Source organism: Crocuta crocuta, unplaced genomic scaffold (assembly GCF_008692635.1).
Source record: "Crocuta crocuta isolate KB4526 unplaced genomic scaffold, BGI_CrCroc_1.0 scaffold113, whole genome shotgun sequence".
Lineage (NCBI taxonomy): Eukaryota > Metazoa > Chordata > Mammalia > Carnivora > Hyaenidae > Crocuta > Crocuta crocuta.
This window is the reverse complement of record NW_027530368.1, coordinates 2,360,432-2,380,035: the sequence shown is the minus strand read 5'-3', so window position 1 is coordinate 2,380,035 and position 19,604 is coordinate 2,360,432. Positions and strand designations below refer to the sequence as shown.

Here is a 19,604-nt window from a genome sequence, read left to right as displayed (position 1 = left end):
TCTCCAAGAGGGAGCACTCCCTGCACCTGCACCTTACCTATGGTGCACAGCTGACTGTAGGGCTGTGGGCTGGGGCAGACTTCGAAACTTGATTTCTTGGCTTCCCCAGGACAGCCCAGGAAACAGAAAACCAGGAAGGCAGTGCAGGTTAAAAGGGGGGCCCCATGCCCCAGTTTTCAGGACTCTGGACTCTGACAGTGGTTTACAGCTGCCTGGTGGCTGAGCCCACCTATTAGGTCCAGACCACAGTTTCCTCGCCTACTCCCTGAGTCCCATCTTCCAGCCCCCAGTCTAAGCCCCAAGACTCCCATTCTGCGGCCCCTGCCCAGGTGATTATCCTGGGGAACTCCTTCATCTCCATCTTCTCCACTCACGCTGCTGTTTCCCCCAGAGAAACACTGGGGGCAGGCACAGGGGCAGGGGGGTGGTAGCTGGGGAGCAGAATCCAGGTTTCACCGACCAGCTTGTATGGAATGCAGGCTGGGGTGGGAGGGGCACCTACGAAGGAAGCCAGGAAGTCTGGAGTTCACCAGGATTCTTAGGAACCCAGGGCCCAGACAGAGTGGGGCAGAGGCAGGGCCGGCTTGTCTGCAGACACGGGGGGCAGGCAACGGGAAGGAATCCAGTTCAACCAGCAGCAAAGGTGGGCTTCCCACAACAGTCTGTGAGTCTGTGATCCCAGCCACACAGGCAGGGCACGGCCAGGTCCCCAACTCTGGGTTTCGCTTAAGAATCCAGCTTCCAGAGACTCTCCTGACTCTTCTGCCCTATACTAACTCCTCATCCAAGTGCGGCTTCTTGGCCTCATGCTACCACCTAGAGATTGGGTGCGGGGTAGAGGGTAAGAGAGTCCCATCGACTCCCAACCCACCAGGCTTCCCAGCACTGCTCTGCCTCTGTGGTCCTGACATGGTGAAGATACCAAAAGAGGGCAAATCCTGGGCCCAGAGTCCTAAGCCCCACAAACGTCCCTTCTCCTTTCACTCCAAGCAAGTGCCTACCTCGGGGACCACGGAGAGCAATGTCCCACCACGTGGGTCAAGGCCCTGCCCTCAGCCTGCCCCCCACCTGGAGCACCCATACCAGACACAATCCAGCTGTACCAGCAGGACTCAGTCCCCAGGAACAGAGCTACTCTGAGCTACCTCTCTCTCCAGTCCCTTCATGACAAGTAACCCAAGGGGTCTGAAGGAAGAGAGCCCCATCAACATTAAATAGCACCTAACTGGGCTCTGCACTCCCCTCAGCCTTGGCCCGGCCCCACTCACCCTTGTGGTCTCACTGCAATCTGGCTGGCAGTCAGAACTGCAGGGCAGGAGGCAGCGAGCGAGCAGGAAGGAGGCCAGGAGCCCCAGGCTAGGCTAGCACCCTCCCCCCACTGGCTCCCCAGAGGTACACACAAACCCGTTGGTATGGAACTAGCAAAGGGCTCTCCCTAGAGGAAGGGACTCCAGGTGCCAGGCCCAGCAGGATCCCAAGAGTTGGCGGCACTTCTGAGAGCATCCCGTCCACCCCTCCTGCCCAGTAACGCCCCCTCCCCTTCCCCCCACGCCTCCCGTCCCCTTGTTCGACGCCAGATGCACACTCAGGGTTCTCACTTTAAAATTTCCCCTCTCTACTGTTCTACCTGGCACAGAGCTGACACGTTCCCACATGTGGTTATCTCCCCAGGTAATACTCTGAGGCCAGAACCCACAGTGCCAGCCCAGCACAGTGCCAGCCCCCACCATGCACCGGGGATGTCAACATACACTGACTTGTCTTGTCTTTCTAGGAACAAGGTTGGGGAAAGAAATCAAAGGTCCAAATGTCTCCGCCCCAGAAACCTGAGGGAATAAAACTCCAGGGCTGTGGGAACCTTAGGACAACTGGTGGAACCCACCCCTTAATGCCGGCATCGCCCCTTCTCTCCAACAGCCCCTCAACTTAAACATTGCCACTGCTAGGCCACTTACTGCATCACCAGGCCACCTCTGTAGCTGGAGGCTGGGTCTCACTGGTGGACAGCTCCCCCTTAGGCTGAGATGAGCTGTGTGTCCTTGTAATTTCCACACACTGGTCCCAGAGGTGGCTCTGCAAAGGCTCTCCACCGGGCAGTCCCCCAAAAGGTCAAAGCCAGCCTTCGGGGCATACACCCCCAGCCAACAGGCCCTTTAGCCATCCCTCCTGAGGCATGATTTCCTGGTGCCCTCCTGAGATGTGTCTGATGCCTCGGAAAGATGTCCAAGAGACTGGGCGTGTCCTCTCCCATCATCTGAACACAATGGGGTGACAAAGAGGGGCCTAGGGAGCTATAAATAGGACACCACATAATTTATCTTCTAAACCAGAATGTTTTTAATATAGTAAAAGGGCAATATTAACTATACCAGGAAAACAGGCACAAACAGGATATATGGCCACACTAACTCTAGGCCACTGGATACACTTCATATCCTTCGTTTACCCCACTGGGAATGCCACTGCACCTCTGAGCTTTCGCCAGCCCCTGCACACTCAGGGCTCATTGGGACCTCGGTGTCACCACTCCTGGTGAGGGGCCAGGACAGATGCACAGACCACCAAAGGCCACCACAATACACTTGCTCCCATGCTGTACCACACTCACCCCAATTAAAAAAATATCTGCATCCAGCACTTGATCCCCTACTGTACACAGGGTTCTACAATTAGTGTGAAGGGGCCAGGGCAGGAGAGCTCCAGGGTGGCCTGCCCACAGGAAGCTTATACTCTAAAGGGGTCAGAGAGGGACAGACACAAAGACAACCCTGTTTGGCTCTGGTGGGCTGAACACGCTTGGTCCTGACAGTCCTCAAACACACAATAAGGAGCTCATGCTGCAGCCCAAGAGGCACGGCGACAGCGGGGCTGATAAGCAGGGCTGAGTGAGTCTCAACTACCACCCCCCACCCCCCAGGCACACTGGGAGGGGCCTAGTGTGACAGCCATGGGCCTGGCAGGCGAGGGCCAGGCCAGGAGGAAAAGGAGGACCATCTTCTCAGCCCTTCAGACCCGTGTTCCTTCTCTTCCAGCCACTGGCTTCTCCAAGAGCAACAGTTTTTTTTTCCTGGAGACTGCACACCCAACACATACTGCTTCTGGCCTCTCCCAGGGGCACCAGTGCCACATGGGAGCACTAGAGGGCGCCGCTGCCCTTCCCAGTGAGGAACACCCCGCAATCCGCAATGGTAGCCCTCCACCCTGGGGCACAGGTGCCCCGAAGCTCTGAGCCTATGGATAGACTCCGGAGCCCCAGCGGGGCCTGCAGCTACCTTTGGCCACTCCAGTTGTGGGTGTCTGACCTACAGCTTCCTGCCAAATTAGCTCACCTCTCATTCTCTCCTCAAAAGCCCAGAGCAAGCCCTCTGGGCAAGACCAGCAGTGGTTTCTTCCAGACCACCTTCCTGGCTCTGTCAAGGCCCGGGGCCAGGGTGATGTGGATGGACTCACTGTACAGGTATCACACCTGTCCAGGCCAGGCCACTTGACAAAAAAAACAGCCCTCCCACCCCACCCAGCCTGGATGCAAGGCCACAGAGCCTGCCTTGGTGGTCTATGCCCTCAAATGAGCCTCAGAAGGGAAGAAATGCCTGGATGGCCTCCATCCTGCTGAGGACAAGCTCAGAATTCAAGGAGAAGGGCAAAAATCTCAGCTTCCTTAAGTCTGTAAATGAGCCAACTTCTCTGGACTCTGAAGGGCTACTGGGAGACATGGAGACCCAGGATTAGGAAAACAGGCTATAAGCAGGAGATGACAATATCAAAGTCATGGCCTGCAGAGGTCTGAGCCCAAAGCCTGGGTACGTGAACAGAAATGACCTCATGAGCAACTGTCCGCCCTGGAAAAGGCCCAGAGATGCCCCACAGACAACAACACTGGGCTCATGGTCTGTGCTCCATGTGACGCAGGCACCCTAGCTCCTCCCAGCAAATGCCCTGCCCAGGTCTCCTGCCACCTCCTTCCAGACCACCACCTACAAATATCTCTAAGTCGTCACAGCGCTACAGGCTCAGCCTGGGCTTCTGAGACGGGCCTATCCCCTTCTTCCCTGTCTTTCCACGGTTGCCGGCAGTTCCCCAGGCTCTGGTGAGCAGGGGCGGGAAGCAGGGACAGAAGCTGATATACTGATAGCAGGGGAGGGAAAGGGCAGCATCACCCAGGGTCTGCTCCACCCCCACCCGCCCATCTGTGGCGTACCAGGGGCTGCAAGGCCATAGACTCGAATTCCACAGGGAAAGAGAAAAACCAGGACTGCAGGAGTCCTCTCCCCTCGCTGGGGAATGGCTGTAGGGCCCACTCTCGACCCTTTCTCATTGTGTCCAGCCTTCATACCCCACCTCTTGCCCACAGACCCGTGGACGGGGGAGGGGCATGCTCACTGAGACCAGAAACAGCAGCCCGACAACACTGCCTGTCTGGGGCCTGCCCCCTTGGGAGGAGAAGACATCTGCTCCTAGGACCTACGCCTGGTGGCCCTCCCTGCACCCTGTTGGACAATGCAGCAGCCTCCGATGGTCAGAGTAAGGAGTAGTCAAAGGGCCAGGTTGGGGTCAAAGCTGTGATACTGTGATTTGGTCATCTGAATGACCAAATGTATACTTTTCATATATATATGGTCTTGGTCCACAGTTTTTGGCTCATAGCTTCCAAAACCCTTGGAATTTCCTAAGCAATAAGAGCATCTTTTAATATTTGGTCTCTTGTCAGTATTTCCTGAAATGCTTCAGAGGCATAAAAGTGAAATGGGCATCTTGTTATTCATAACAAGCCCCTTTCTACCATAACTGGGTTTATGTTGATGCAGTGACTCTTAAAAAGCCCCTAAGGATGGGGGCTCATTGCCAGAGGGACCAACCATGAAGAGAAGGGTTGAACTTTCAGTCTCGCCCTCATTTCTGCAGAGGAGAAAGGGGGTGGAAATTGAATCAATCACCAGTGGCCAATGATTTGATCACCAGCGCCTGTGTGAGGAAGTCTCCATAAAAGCTACAATGAATGAGGTTTGAGGATTTCAGGGGCCGGTGAACACATGGAGATGCTGGGGCTGTGGCATGCTGGGAGAGAGTATGGAAGCCCTGTGCCCTTTCCCCATATCTTGTCCTATGTATCTCTTCCATTGGGCTGTTCCTCCGTTACAGCCTTTTATAATAAAACAGTGATCTAGTAAGCAAAGTGTTTCCAAGTTCTGTGAGCCACTCTAGCAAATTAATCAAGCCCAAGGAAAGAGGGGGATCGCTGGAACCTCTGATTTATAGCTGCTTGGTCAGTCACACAAGTGACAACCTGGACTTGCAACAGGCATCCGAAGTGACTGGGGTGGGCTGCGGTGGAGGAGGGGTGGGTCAATCCTGCAAGACTGAGCCTATGTGGGGTCTGATGCTATCTCCGGGTAAATAGTATCAGATTGAGTTGAATTGTAAGACATCAAGGTGGTGTCAGAGAATTCCTTGGGTGTGTGGGAAGCCAGTCCCAATGGTGGAACGAGGTACAGAATCCTACTTAGCACCAGAACCATCCTGAGAGCTCTCCTAGAGCCTGAGCTCAAGGACTCTGGCACCCCGCTCATGAATGGGACTCGGCACATTCACAACAGAACAGCCATCACCAGACTTGCCATATGCCAAGACCAAGGATAACAGAGAGGGCCAGAGCCCTAACAGTCTTCAAGGACAGAAGGCAGGTCACAGATATCGAGGGAGTTGTCCACAGCCCCCTGCCAGGCCAACAGCGTAACTCGGGGTGAGTGCATGAGAAGAGGGGTGGGGGCATCAATGACGTGGCTCCCGTCGCTCAGGGGGAAGAGGTCACTGAGCCAGCTGGAGCAGCTGGGGATGGAGGGATGGAGGTGGAGGGTCTGGAGGTGGAGGGTCTGAGGTACAGGCTCCATCCTGCCTCTCCACTTGCCAAGGCTTCCTGACCTTGAGGCCAGAGGGCAAGAGGTGGAGGTTGGGAAGCAAAGAATTCACACAAATGGCCTTGCCAGCTTTTCTTCCCTTCCTCCCCCTCCCTCAAGGGGTAGGCATGCCAACTCAGAAGCAGGACCCACGAGCAGGAGACTGGACTCCTCAGTCCACTGGGCCCCCAAAGCGCTGTGCCCTTGCAACTTACCTGCGTCCATGTGCCAACAACGAGCCCTGGCTTAGGGAAACAGCACCCCCCTCCCCAACTCAACCATGCAAAGCCAGAGCCCCAGCAGCCTGCCCGAGGACCCGATCTGCTCCATTCTGCCTGCCCCAGGGTCCAGGCTGCAAATACCCCAGCATCCTCCCCGAGGAGCAAAGCTGGTTTTGCCAAGGACGTACCTGGGTTTCTGAGTTGGTTCCTTGGCTTCTCTGAAGCCAAACCAGCTACTCTTGGCCTTTTCCTCCCCGCTGGATGAGTGGTGGGGGGAGGCCCCCAGCGTGGGACCCCCCTTCTCCCCCAGAGAGCCACGACGCCCCAACTCGCTCCGACTCAGCCCCTGGTGGTGGTGGTGGAAGAGGCCCATCCGGGGCTTCCGCTCCTCCTTCCGGGCTCCCTCCTTCTCCGCCAAGGCCTCCGAGGAGGCCACCATGGGTGTGGCGACCTGTACTGGCTTTCCCTCTGGGAGCCGGGCGCCCTCTTCCTCTCCAGAGCGGTTGGCCCCAGTGGCCAACACTTTGGCCTGAGAGCTCAGCTCCTCCTGTCCGGGCAGCGCCTCTGAGCTGCTGGCGCTGCGGCTGCCTCTGGCCCCGGAGTCATCTGCGGGCCGAGTCCCCTCCTCAGCGGGCCGGGAAGACACACTGTGCAGGGCGCTGGAGGGTGGGAACGGGCCCGAGATGGAGCTGCGGTGCCGCAGGGGGGCCTGGGGCTCCTCGTTGTAAATGTGGCTCCCGTTGACACAGAGCGAGGAGCGGGAGGCAGCCTCCAGGTGGCCCTGGAGGTCCAGCAGGGAGCGGGGCGGAGCCGCGCGCATCTGGCTGGCCTCGTCGCTGTAGGTCCTTTTGTGGGTGAGCAACTTGGGGGACTGGGTGGAGTCCCTGCCTGAAAAGGAAGCACCCATGGGGTTGGCAGCAGGAAGAGAAGCCCTGGTTCCGGCCGGGGGGCCTTTGCCCACCACCCTCCTGGGCCCCGCCTCCAGCCCCCCCAGCCCCGCCCCCGGTCCCAGGGCGCAAGGCCTTCTTCACTCACTCACCCCCTTCCGTGGACAGCCAGCTGCTGCGGCTGGGTGAGCGTGTGAGGAGCTCGGCCCCCGGGCCCTGGTAGGCCAGGCTCCCACTGGCAGAGGACAGGGTGCTGTCCGAGCCCAGCGAGGTGTTGGACTGCGTCAGGGAGGACTTGCGCAGCTTGTTGCGCAGGAAGAAGCCTTTGGCTTTGCCCATCTTGCCCAGGCTGCCCAGCTCGGGGTCCTCCAGGGCGCTGCTCGGGAGGATGGCCGAGGCAGATTCCAGATCATACTTCTTCTTGCCCTTCATCTTGTCCTTGATCTTGCTGAAAGGGGACCGAGGCTTGTCCTTCATGGACAGGTCAAACATGCTGGCGCTCAGGTTGTTGCGAGTGAACTGGATGGTGACTTGGATCTCTCCGCGTTCTTTCTCCTTCTTGCCTGGCTTGGAGTGCAGTTTGTACCACCTGCAGGAAGGGGGTGGGGTGCAGCTGTGGTCACAGGCCCAGGGGGCCCGCTGCCTGCCCTGACACACAGGCCCAGCCTTCACAGCGGAGAAACTATCTACAGCTTTTCCATGATGGAGAAAACCACATCCTGAGTAGAGGAATCTCCTGGCTGTTACTGGGCAGGGCAGAGGTTACCACTTCCATGTCACCCTCCCATCCCCCTTCCCTGAAGCTCAGAGATCTCCCCTTTCCCCGCCCTACATCTGCAACTATGAGGCCCAGAGGGTGAGGCTGGGTGTGGAAGGGTCTCTTAACCCTCCAGGCCTCTGGTATAGACAGATCTACCCACATTTTTCCCTGTTTACGTCACCTCTGACTAGTCCCAGCCAAAGCTCTGCTCTGAGCCACCAGTGAGCCCAGGAAAGAACAGCTCATCCAGAGGCCCAGGGCCAGGAACACTAGTGTACACATGTACACACACACCCCTACCTCATCACTTACTGACGCATCCGAGCCCCGCCAGGAACACCTCTGCAAGACAGAGGAGCATACTACGGCATAAAGTGGCCTCAAGCAAGAGACCCAGGGAAGTGAAGGAACACTCACATCTGCTCAGCATCGTGTGTGTGCCACAATGGAGTGCAGGGTTTTCATCTCACCCTCGCTTGCACCTTACAACAAGTCTGGGGTGTGGGGGCTGCCACCCTGATCTTACACATCAGGAGGTCAAGGCCCCACAGTAAAGTAACTCGTCCAAGAACAAGCAGCCAGGAAGGAGAGAGGAGACAGAGAGCCAGGTTTTCATCTCTCCAAAGCCCGTGTTCTGCTCACCACCACTCCCAGAGAGACCCCAAACACGCATGACCACTGCACAGGGTGGGTGGTGCCCACCCTACAGGGGAGGGCTGCGCGCGGAGCTCTTCTTCTGCTGCCCAAGTCCTCCTCCCAACCACTCGCTCGCCGAGGAGTCTGCCTGGCCGGCCACACCACACAGCATCTGTGGAGAGCAGCTTACACCCTCCCCCCCCGGTCCCCCTCCCATTCTACTCAGCAGGCCACACCCCATCCCATCTCCTATAGATGTGAGCAGAGAGATTCTGCAGAGACACTGAACCAGAAGGTTCTGGATGCAGGGACACCAAGATGGGTTCAGGTGCAGGGCTGAAAACAGGAGTGACTAAAAATCAGCCCCCTTTCTCACACCAACACCCAGAATGTCTAACCTCCCTAGCCCAGAAGAGTGAAATACAATCAATACTCAGAGGATGTGTTCCAGACAAGTTGGGGGAAATCTCCCAGAAAGTAGAACAAAGATGAGGTGATGATTGGAGGTGAGTCCAAGGAGTTTCACCACCAAATAAGGGAGTCTGCTCCCATGTGTGAGGGGCTTGGGAGGCCTCTCTTCCATCCACGGAACAAGAAAAAAGCTGGGTAAGCTGAAAATCAACAACTCACAGGGGATGTTTAGGACAGCGAAACTATTCTGTGTGACACCGTAATGGTAAACACATGTCATTACACATTCATCAGTACCCACAGAATCTAAAACACAAAAAGTGACCTCTAATGTAAACTACATGCCCTAGTTAACAATAATATATTTGTACTGGTTCCTCAGTTGTAAAAAAAAATGTTCCACACTAATGTGAGATGTTAATAACAGAGGAAACAGGGAAGGGGTGGGGGATCAGAGTTAGGAAGTATATATGAACTGTACCATCCGTTTGTTTTTATGTAAATCAAAAACTGCTCTTTTTAAAAAAAAAACTGTATAAATTTTTTTTTAATTTTTTTTTTTTAATTTATTTCTAGGAGAGAGAGAGACAGCGTGAGCAGGGGAGGGTCAGAGAGAGAGGGAGTCACAGACTGAAACAGGCTCCAGGCTCTGAGCTGGCAGTCAGCACAGAGCCCGACGCGGGGCCCGAACCCACGAACCGCGAGATCATGACCTAAGCGAAAGTTGGACGCTTAACCAACTAAGCCACCCAGGCGCCCCAAAACTATATAAATTTTAAAAAGGAGAGAGGGGGGAGATGGAGGGAACAGAGAGCACAAAGTGGAAGAAACTATGCAAGAAATAACACAAGAAAGTTTTCCTGACCTGAAGGACATGAGCACCATCACAGAGGGGCCCAAAGCCCATAGCACAGTGAACACAGAAAGACCCAGCCAACAGGTCTCACTGTGAGGTTTCAGAATAGCAGGTATAAGAAGGAGACCCCAGGGGCTGAGTGGCTCAGTAGTTGAGCGTCCAACTCTTGATTTCAGCTCAGGTCATGATCCCAGGGTTGTGGGATCAAGCCCTGCATCAGGCTCTGTGCTGACGGTGGAGCCTGCTTAGGATTCTCTGTCTCTCTCCTTCTGCCCCACTCCCCTACTCATGCACACACAAATACACACTATCTCTCTAAAATAAATAAAAGAAAAGAAAAGAAAGTAATAAAAAGGAGACCCCAGAGGCTTCCAAATAGGGAAGACAGGTTGATGTGTTCAGGAATTAGAATAATATTGGATCTTTACTGGCAACACTGGGTACCATATGGAATCATGCCTTCAGAATTCTGAGGGAAAAGTTTTCCAGCCTAGGATTCTAGACCCAGACAATGAAGCATGACGGTGGACTAAGGCCTGGTGGAGATGGTCTGATTGGTCACCGAAGGGCTCAAAGTCCCTCAGTACATACATACACTACACCCACACATACCCCATACTACCCACCCTTCCAACACCGCACCATGCACATCCCCTTCCCACACCACACACATACACACGCCACACCACACCACCTTTCCAACTACCCACCCTTCCAACACCGCACCATGCACATCCGCCTCCCACACCACACACATACACACACCACACACCTTACCACTCCCTCACAGGCCTCAGTCAGTGCTATGGTGGTGCCCCCCCCCCAAAACCCTACCCCATATCACCAGATCTGCCTACCCCATAGCACCAGCTCCCTGAGCTTCTCAGTTTCTCACAGACATAAGCAGGTTGGGAGTGGGGGATCTTCTGTATGAAAAAACATCTTCCCAGGGGCATGTGCAGTTGCACCCCTTTGGGAGAGTCCACCACGACTGCACCCTTGCGTGCCCGTTACAAGCTACGCGCCCGGCCTCTCCTGGGTGACCCACCCAATGGCCCGAGCGCAGTGAGCCAGGGCTGCTGGTTTCCCCTCCTAAACCATCCACTGGGCAGGCTGAGTCAGGGCAGACAGTGGCAGAGGCAGGGAGGACGAGGACCTTGCTCAAAGTGTGGGTGCGGTCGCCATGCTCTCACGGTAGGCAGGGGCAGGAAGAGGAGGGAGAAGAGTGGGGAGAAGAGAGAGAGCTGAGAGACAGACGGAAGGAATGTGTGAGAGGATGTCTGGGGGGCAGAACGGGAGGGTTACTAGGAAAATGAGCCAGCTCGCATCGACCTCCTCACAGCCCTACTTTCTCAAGCCAACGCCTGCCCTGAGCCTGACACTTCAACTCTTTAAAGGCCGGACCTTAGTCACTTTCTCCAAACCCAGACTAGACCCTATCTAGCACAGGAAGATCCTGGGAGGTGGAGAAAAAGAGAAGTGTGTGGACTCCACCCCAAACCCCCGAGCTCTGAGTAACTGGAATCAGCAAGTACAGACATCCTTTGCTGGGGCATAAAGGTCAGGGGCCCTCAGTCCCAGCCGGTCACACACTCCACACATCACAGCATGAACAGTAGCGATCTGTGAGGGGTGAGGCTGTAGGGAACAATGACTGCCCCCATGGAATATTTTTGTCTGGTTTGAATTTTTTATAAGGAATATATATTTATATATTACTGTCACAATAGGAAAAAGAGACCAAAGGAAAGGCTTGCTCCTATCTTATCTCCTCAGTTGCTTGAGCACAGAACAGGCAGCTGGCCTCTCCCCACCCCTCTGACCAGAGGATCCTTATCCCCTGCCCTTCCCCCTCCCATAAGGTTGCCTCTGCTTCTCCTGCTCTTCCCCAGGGATTTGAGTCTCTGTCTATCTGTCTATCTGTCTCTGACCTGCTTTTCAGGAAGGCCAAGAGTGAAGAGGAAAGACTTACCATTTTCTAAGACTCCCCCATCCAGAGCAGAGTGAGGCTTAGAATGGCCTCTGGACCCCAATCATTGTCACCCGTCTACCTCCCTACCAGTCCAGGGCAGGACTGAACCGGACCCTGCCAGGCATCTCAGGCGTCCTGGGACTCAACCAGAGCAGGCCTTCTCCCAGGAGCATGACCCACACAGGCTGGGATGGCAAGGCCGCATAACCACCAGCTCCCAGACAAAGCCCACATCCCTCTCCTCGGCCCCTTGCTTCTGCTTCCTCCTCCTGCCTGTCCAGATGGCCCCTAGAATATCCCAGACCTGCCAGGCACTGTGGCACCCAGTCCACTGGAGGCTAGAAGGCCACAGACACTGCCGATGGGGGCTGATGGTCCCTCAGTGAAACGATAGAGACTTTACAGAGCCCCACATGCAGCAGATTCCACTGAGCATCTCATCCCCACAAAGTGGAGCTCCCATGGGGAATGTACCTACAGGGTCCTGTGGCCCAGCTCTAGTCCCGCCTCCTCTAGAAAGATCTTGCAGCTGCCACCATCCTGGCCCAGCCCAATTCTTCCTCTTTCTGACCAGGCACAGGTACTCAGAACCAAACTCACTCTACAACCAGATCTGTTTGCAGTCTGCTCCATAGCTACCTGGTCCCATCATATTCTGGGTGCCCGGGCCTCCCTAGCAGGACTGGGTTCCCTGCAGATACTTAACTATGTAACCCCCAGGGTACACAGCTACAAAGTAAAAAAATAGTGCATGGCAGTAAATTCTGAGATGTTACAAGCCCTCAGTGATCCCCAGCCTCCACTCCCTCTCTTTTCCCTCTTGCTACACCAACCCCTTGCTTGGAGCTCTCATCTGGATGCCCATTACTTTAGGATGCCCTAAAGCTCCATGTCCTCAGCCATCCCGTGGGAGTCCCCCGTCTCGGTCCCCACCCCCCCCAACCCGCGTCAGTGCAGAGCCAATGCTTCCCATTTACTCTCAGGCAGTGTGAGAGTCAAAGTGGGTAGAGACCTGAACTCTCCAAGGCCCAGGCAGCACCCACTCAGGAGACAAGAGTTTGACAATGACGATCATCATCTGGGACTTATACCCAGTGTGTCTACAGCCAACCCATGACAGGCACCAATGGGAAGGAAGAGTAAGAGAAAACTCCTTGCCCCTGAAGAGATATTCACAGCTGTGGAGGTGGCGCTTTGGGAGTAACGGTGCTTCTCAAACTTGGAAGTGCACAAGGATCACTGGGTCTGGGAAAAATGCAGATCTGAGGTCATGGGTGTCTGAGACGCTCCATTTCCACTCAGCTTCCAGGGGATGCCCGTGCTGCTGCAGACCACACGCGAGAAGGGGAGACACAAGACGGGGCTAAGCCTTACTGCACTGCAAGCTCATGTCCAAGGTTCTGTACCTCCTTTACTACGCACATAGTCCAGGAGGTGGGGTCCATTATCACCATTCTGTAGATGAGGAAATTAACCTACAGAGATTTGTCACTTGTCCGAGTCACACAGCTGGTAAGCAATGGACTGGAACTGGAACATGAAGATGCCAAACTCTTAGCTCACACCCTTGACCTTTAAGATGTAACAGTTCTCATAAAGCTGAATGCAAACACTATGGCCTCAGGACACCCTGAGAGGACAGAGGCTGGAAAATTCCTGGATGTATACCACAGATGCTGGCACAGTCCAGGAGGATGGAGCCCTGAAAGGTCACTGAGGGAACCTTGGGGCTTCATCCTGTCTCCAGGCCATTAAAACCCTATCTGAGGGCAGCCCAGCCTCCCCCAGTGGCCATCAGAGTCCAGAGTTCCTGGGAGGGCAGAACCATGGAGAAGCCTTCAAGGCCCCTTGCTCATGGGCCAGATCTCCCACAAGCTCCCTCGGGCGACAAGACAAAAGTTCAGCAGGGCCAGCTTAGACTTTGGACTCAGCCCACACCCTGGGGCCAGAGGACAAAGGAGGGATGGAAGGGGTAGGGGGCTAGTTACCCCACCTGTTCCCAAGATTATGGCCTTAGTTACTCCTGTTGGTGGGGCTTCCAGGCCCACCATACCCAGTTCCCCACCTATTTCTCAGGGAACGCAGCTGGGCTAACAGCCGCCAGGCACCATAACTGGAAAAGCCCGGCACCCAGAGAGCTGACCTAGGGCCGATGTCCAACTCACACATGCCCTAGCCAGGGCGGTTCCTGTCAGAGACGGGGGCGGGGGGTGGCAGTAAGGGCCATGACACACAGGCCCAGGCACACCTGACTCATCTTCAATTCTCATCAGCCCCAAATTCAGCTGGTGACTCAAATAATGGTGCTGAGCCCCCACATATCATTTGTTTCAGTCCCCAAACCCAGGAATCACCTTTGTCTCTTCTCCCCACCTCGCACCCCACATCTAAACATTGAACTCTGTTGGCTCTATGTGCAAATTATATCCAGAATTCTATCCCTGTCACCACTGTCACCCCTGTCACTGTCATCTCCCTGCTGGACATGACCATCCCTCACCATCCCTGCCCCACCATCAAAGAGGCACATCACACCCCGCTCCTCAGAATGGTAGAAAAGTCCCATCTTTTGGGTCCTGGCTCCTGATGCTCTGCACCACTCATCCCACACTGGCCTTCCTGATGTCCCTGAGCCCGGCGGGCTATTCCCAACCCAAGGCCATTGCACTTGTTTTCTCCCAGATCTTTAGGCCACGGTTCCCTCACTCACTCACATCAGGTATGAGTTCATCTGCATCTCCTCAGTCTTCCCTGAGTACCCCGGGGGCAGGTGCCTTATTATGTTTCTTCAGCGTACTTAGTACTANGGGGTGCGTGTCCTACACAGTACAATGATGTGACGTCCATCCTCCCCTGCTCTACAGGCAGCAACTGTATTCTGCTCATCTCTGCATCCCCAGCACTTAAAAACAGTGGACACCTAAATATTCATTCAATGAATGAACAAATTAATCTAGGATTTGACTTAGGAACTTATCTGTCCCGATTCACAACTGTATAATTGTAGTAACGTTTCTCTCATTACAAACCCAGGAGTCTTACTCAGGAGACCAGGAGCTCCTGGAAAGCAAGGGGGGGTGCTCCCTGCTTACCATCCCCAATAGGAGTCCTCCAAGCACAGGAGCCACAAGTGCCAGGCTTAACGGGGACAGTTCCAAAAGGTGGCCTTCTTTAATCCTGACAGCTTTATCCCCCATTTCGGAGTGAAGAATCTCATTCACTTCCTTGATAGAAGGCACCGGGCCAGACCTGGGAAGTGCCCAACCCAGTGAATGGAGGTCACATGAAGGTGAAGGGAGGTTGGGTGTTGACCACATTCTAACCCATCACCAGGACACTAATCTTATCACCATTGATGGCTATGCCTCTCCTTTATCACTCACTGTGTGCTGGGCACCATACTATGCACTCAACACTCCCATGATACCTCACTAATCCTCTTAACAGCCCCGTGAGGTGGGTGAGGGAGGCAGACCTTGAGAGTGGCTACAATCATGGGCTGTGGAGCCAGGCTGCCTGGTTTAAGCCCCAGCCTCACCACCCGAGGCACGTCACTTAATCTCTCTTATGCCTCGGTTTCCACACCTATCTGTAATATGGGGGTAAAGGATATCCAATCCACTCGCCTCACAAGAGGACTATGAAGAGTAAGTGAGCTATCTGTGGAGCACACGAGAAATGCCACACAAGCGTCAACTCGCGTGTTTTTGCAGATGCAGACACAGGGGCACAGAGAAGTCCAATGAGCTAAGTCACACACTTCTTTTCGGTAAGCAGGCGAGCCAGGATGTGAACTCAAGCTCCCCGACTCCAGAGCCCCTGACCTTGATCACTACACCAGACTGCCCCCTCTGCAAGTACAACACACATAGAACCATGTCCCCATGTCCCTGCCCAACCTCTAGCTGAAATTTAGCATTTCTGCCAATTATGAGGTTTTTGCCAACAGCAACGGTATAGTAGCAGTACCTATAAGTGTGTTACCAAGAGACACCAGACATTTTCATATCCTATTACAGTTGTAGCAGATGTCACAAAACATGGTTTATATTCACCACTACTCTGAACTTTAAATTCTTTTAAGTTTTTTAAATATTTATTTACTTCTTGAGAAAGAGAGAGAGAGAAAGACAGTGCAAGTTGGGGAGGGGCAGAGAGAGGGAGACACAATCCGAAGCAGGCTCCAGGCTCTGAGCTGTCAGCACAGAGCCTGATGCGGGGCTCGAATCCATGGACCAGAAGATCATGACCTGAACCCAAGTCGGACACTTAACTGACTGAGCCACCCAGGCGCCCCCTGAACTTTGAAGTTATTAGACCATTACTGGACGGCATCACTTAATACCGTGATAACAGACATGTTACTTTAACAAATATTTCCATATATTAATAAATGTACTCCAATATCATTGGTGTACTTTGTATCCTATACAGTTGAAGATCTTCTTCTGAGAAGAGGTCTACAGGCGTCACCAGATACCAATAGGGCCCACGGGATAAGGAGGACTAAGAACATCTATCTGCTCTAGAGTAGGGAGGGAGCAAGGGCATCAAAATGGCAGGTCTTTTCCTCCTGCCCCACTGCATGGCGCCCAGGCTGAGATCTCAAAGCAGAGGACAGGCACTGCTCCCCATTTCCCACCCAGGGGCAGGGGAGGGCCTGGCTCAGGGCCAGAAGCTGGCTCAACGCCCTGAGTCTCTCCAGCGTCACGCTCCAGCGCTCAGCCTAACCCTCAATACCCTGCATGCCGGTGAAGGTGACTCCAGAAAAAGAAAAATAGCCAAGTGCACCTGCTGGCTGGGGAGCAGGCAGGCTTGTTTTGCTCATGCCCCAGTACCACAATCTCTAACTTCCTGGAGGGCTGCTCCTCACCTGACCTTTACTTGCTACAGCTATAACCCACCGGGAATGCAGTTTCTCTCTTGTGACTATGGATGCTGCCTCAGCAGAGACAGGCCTCACCTCAGGCTACCAAAGAGCTACCACCAGGCTGGGCCTGAGGGGTCTTGCAAAGCTGACAGTGGCAGGAATCAAACCCCGCCCCCTGAGGCAAATGAAGCTAAGAATGCCTGATGTACTGGCTGGAGAATCTTCCAGAAGGGGAAGCGAGGAGCCAGCACAAAGGAGAGAAGGATGGACTGAGCCAGCTCTCCTTTCCTGACTTCCCTCTCCCCATGTAGAGAGTTAGTACAAATGGGGGCTACTGGGCTCTGGAGTGCAGAGGATTTGCGACCCAGAAAGTAAAAGTTGGAGAATACTGCAGAAGGAAACACAGAAGTATTTATCCTTAACATCATCTGCCCCCATATTCCTACTCTAAGCTAGCCATCAGCCATTTCAAGTGATGTTGTACAGAGCAGATCATTTGCCCTCAAGAGGTTTGCAGCCCCAGACCTGAGCCACCGTGTCCCCTCTATCCCCAGGCTCACGAGGGCCTGTGACCTCTGCTCTGGCAGGAACCCCCTGATGTGTAAACAACTAGGGTCGTGCACACTATCATGGGGCATGGTGGATTTTTAATTTGAAGGTCATCCCTAGGTGGAAAATAATGGCAAAGAATAGTCATTCCTGCTATTCCTGGGTAGAGTGACCCCAGAGTTGAGAGGGAAAGCTCTTCCTTAGGCCAGATTCCTGACAGATGCAGAAGAAAAGGCAGGACTGGGGACAGAGGTGATGCTCATCCACGAATGCTAAACCCACTGCGTGGCACGGTGAGCGGAACCATGGTGGCTGGGTCAGACTACCAGGACCCACGCCTCAAGCTGGGCCTCACTGATGGAGAGACACTGACAGCGAGGCCATGTGGCAGCGTCACCCGCCCCACGTGGAAGGACTCCTGCCAGCAGGTGGGGTGTGGGGACCAGGCCTTCCAGACCCAGCAACTAGTGAGCAGGGGCTGGAGAATTGAGGGGAGGGGCACATGAGGAGCTCATCAGCTGGGGCCACAGTGTCAGCCTCAAGGACAAGTGACCCGGGTCTCCCATCAGGTAAGAGTCCAAGATAGAGGAGGAGGGACAGTCACACTGGAAGGTCTAACCAGACATAGGATGGAAGACCTATCTGATCCTGACTCCATAAACCACCTAAGAAGAAACAGTTCTGATATCAGAGAAATTTGAATATGGACTGGATACGGGATGATTATTAAGGAACCGTTGATTTTGTGTGTGACAAGGGCATTATGGTTATGTTAGGGAGCACCGATTCAGTTACACTGTGCTTCTGGTCCCACTTGGGACTAACAGTGTGCTTCCGTCAGACCCCAGAGGCCAGGACACAGGCTTTTTCTCCTTATCCTGTGACTGAGCCCTGCTCCAGGTCTCTGAGCCTCCAGTGGACCTGTGAGCTCAGCCCTGCCCACTCATGGCCACACCCCAGCACAGGGCCTGACATACAGGATCCCGGCACTTAATGCCAACACCAACCCTCTTAATTTTCTTTTAATGTTTGTTTATTTTTGAGAGAGAGAAAGAGTGTGAGTGGGGGAAGGACAGCAAGAGAGGGAGACACAGAATCCAAAGCAGGCCCCAGGCTGTGAGCTGTCAGCACAGACCCTGATGTGGGGCTCGAACTCATGAACTGCAAGATCATGACCTGAGCTGAAGCTAGACGCTCAACCGACTGAGCCACCCAGGTGCCCCTAACACTGTCCCTCTTAGAAGCACAGGGCTCTCACCCATGACATCACACCCAGCCATACCCTAGCTGAGGCCTCCATTCAAAACATTTCCCAAGTACCTGCCAGGAACAAGAAGCGAGAGTCCCCAAGCAGCTCACATCTTAGTGCGGAAATAAGATAGCCATGTAAATCAGGAAAGTGTTTGACACCACGAAAATGTACCAGATGCATAGGAACGTTCAAGGGGGTACTAAGATGATTGGGGGGGGGGTGACGGGTAAAGACAGGCATAAAGGGGCTTTGGGGCACGTAGGAGCCTGCCTTAAACACTGCGCTTCAGAGCTGTAACCTTATTCTGGGCCCCGAAGAGCGCTAAGGGGTACAGCACAAGGACCTGGACTGATGGATGCTGTGGTGTAGGAGAAGCGTGGGGACAGCAGGCATGGGGACAGCACAGAGGCAAGGTGGGGGCGACAGGCAGGAAGCCGACACAACCCAGGGCAGGTCCCGTGGCTGGGCTGACCCGAGCAGCTCCAAACGCCTCAGCAGTTACTTCTCATCGTAAATTAATAAACTGGCATTCCGGTTTATAAAAAGGCAGCGGCAGCTATGCTAACAGTCCAGAAGACAAGTAAAAAAAAAAAAGATTTTTTCCTAAACTAGGACAGGAGCAATGGGAGGGGCTAGAAGTGCCCTCCCTCTAGGGCCTTCTTTCCAAAGGTAGCAGTAGCGAGCCTCCGCCCTGCACTCTCAGTATGAGCTGACAGCAGGGACTTGCTACTTACCTTTTATCCCCCAAACGCAGGGACAGGGCCTGATATTTGGAATGCCTTCCAATACTTGCTGGATAAGTGAGATGGAACTGGCAAGGGCTCAGCTAGTCCCAAAAATAAGCTGAAAAAAATTACTTTAAGAGCATAGCAGGAAGACAGGAGACCCGGGTTCTAGTTCTGGGTCTACTAAGTGGCTTTAAACCAACCATTTCACCTCGGTAAAAGTGGGGCAATAAGATAAGCCAGTTAGGGGCGGGGAGAAGTGCCAACTAAGACAGTTACTCAGGGAGCTGGGGGAAGCTGGAAAACCTCCTCCCCGGAGTCCCCAGCCTGGGATGCCCTTCCTCCTCTCCAAAACCGCACACAAGCATTCCTCTTCACAGACTACCAGACACAATGACGTGTGCAGGGCCTCAGGCCCATCTTCTGGCTCCTCACGCCCAGAATCAAACTCACCCTTTGACTTGGTATCTACGGCAAGATAGCAGGCCAGACCCGGTCCTGGGGCAGGATATTGCTTCTTATCAGGCCACGGGATGATTCTTATCACCTACTCTAGAACCAACAGTCCTCA

At 54.2% G+C, this 19,604-nt stretch overlaps 1 protein-coding gene across 3 annotated transcripts in view; it reads right to left on the bottom strand.

The window, feature by feature from the left end:
• Positions 1-19,604, bottom strand: part of RAB11FIP5 (RAB11 family interacting protein 5) — a 37,096-nt gene that overhangs the window by 8,910 nt on the left and 8,582 nt on the right. For all 3 annotated transcript variants that reach the window (XM_077766288.1, XM_077766289.1, XM_077766290.1), the window contains exons 2-3: positions 7,155-7,591; positions 6,304-7,003 (exon numbers count right to left, since the gene is read on the bottom strand). In XM_077766288.1, the coding sequence (XP_077622414.1) occupies positions 6,304-7,003; positions 7,155-7,591 (1,137 nt within the window). The remainder of the gene's footprint in view (positions 1-6,303; positions 7,004-7,154; positions 7,592-19,604) is intronic.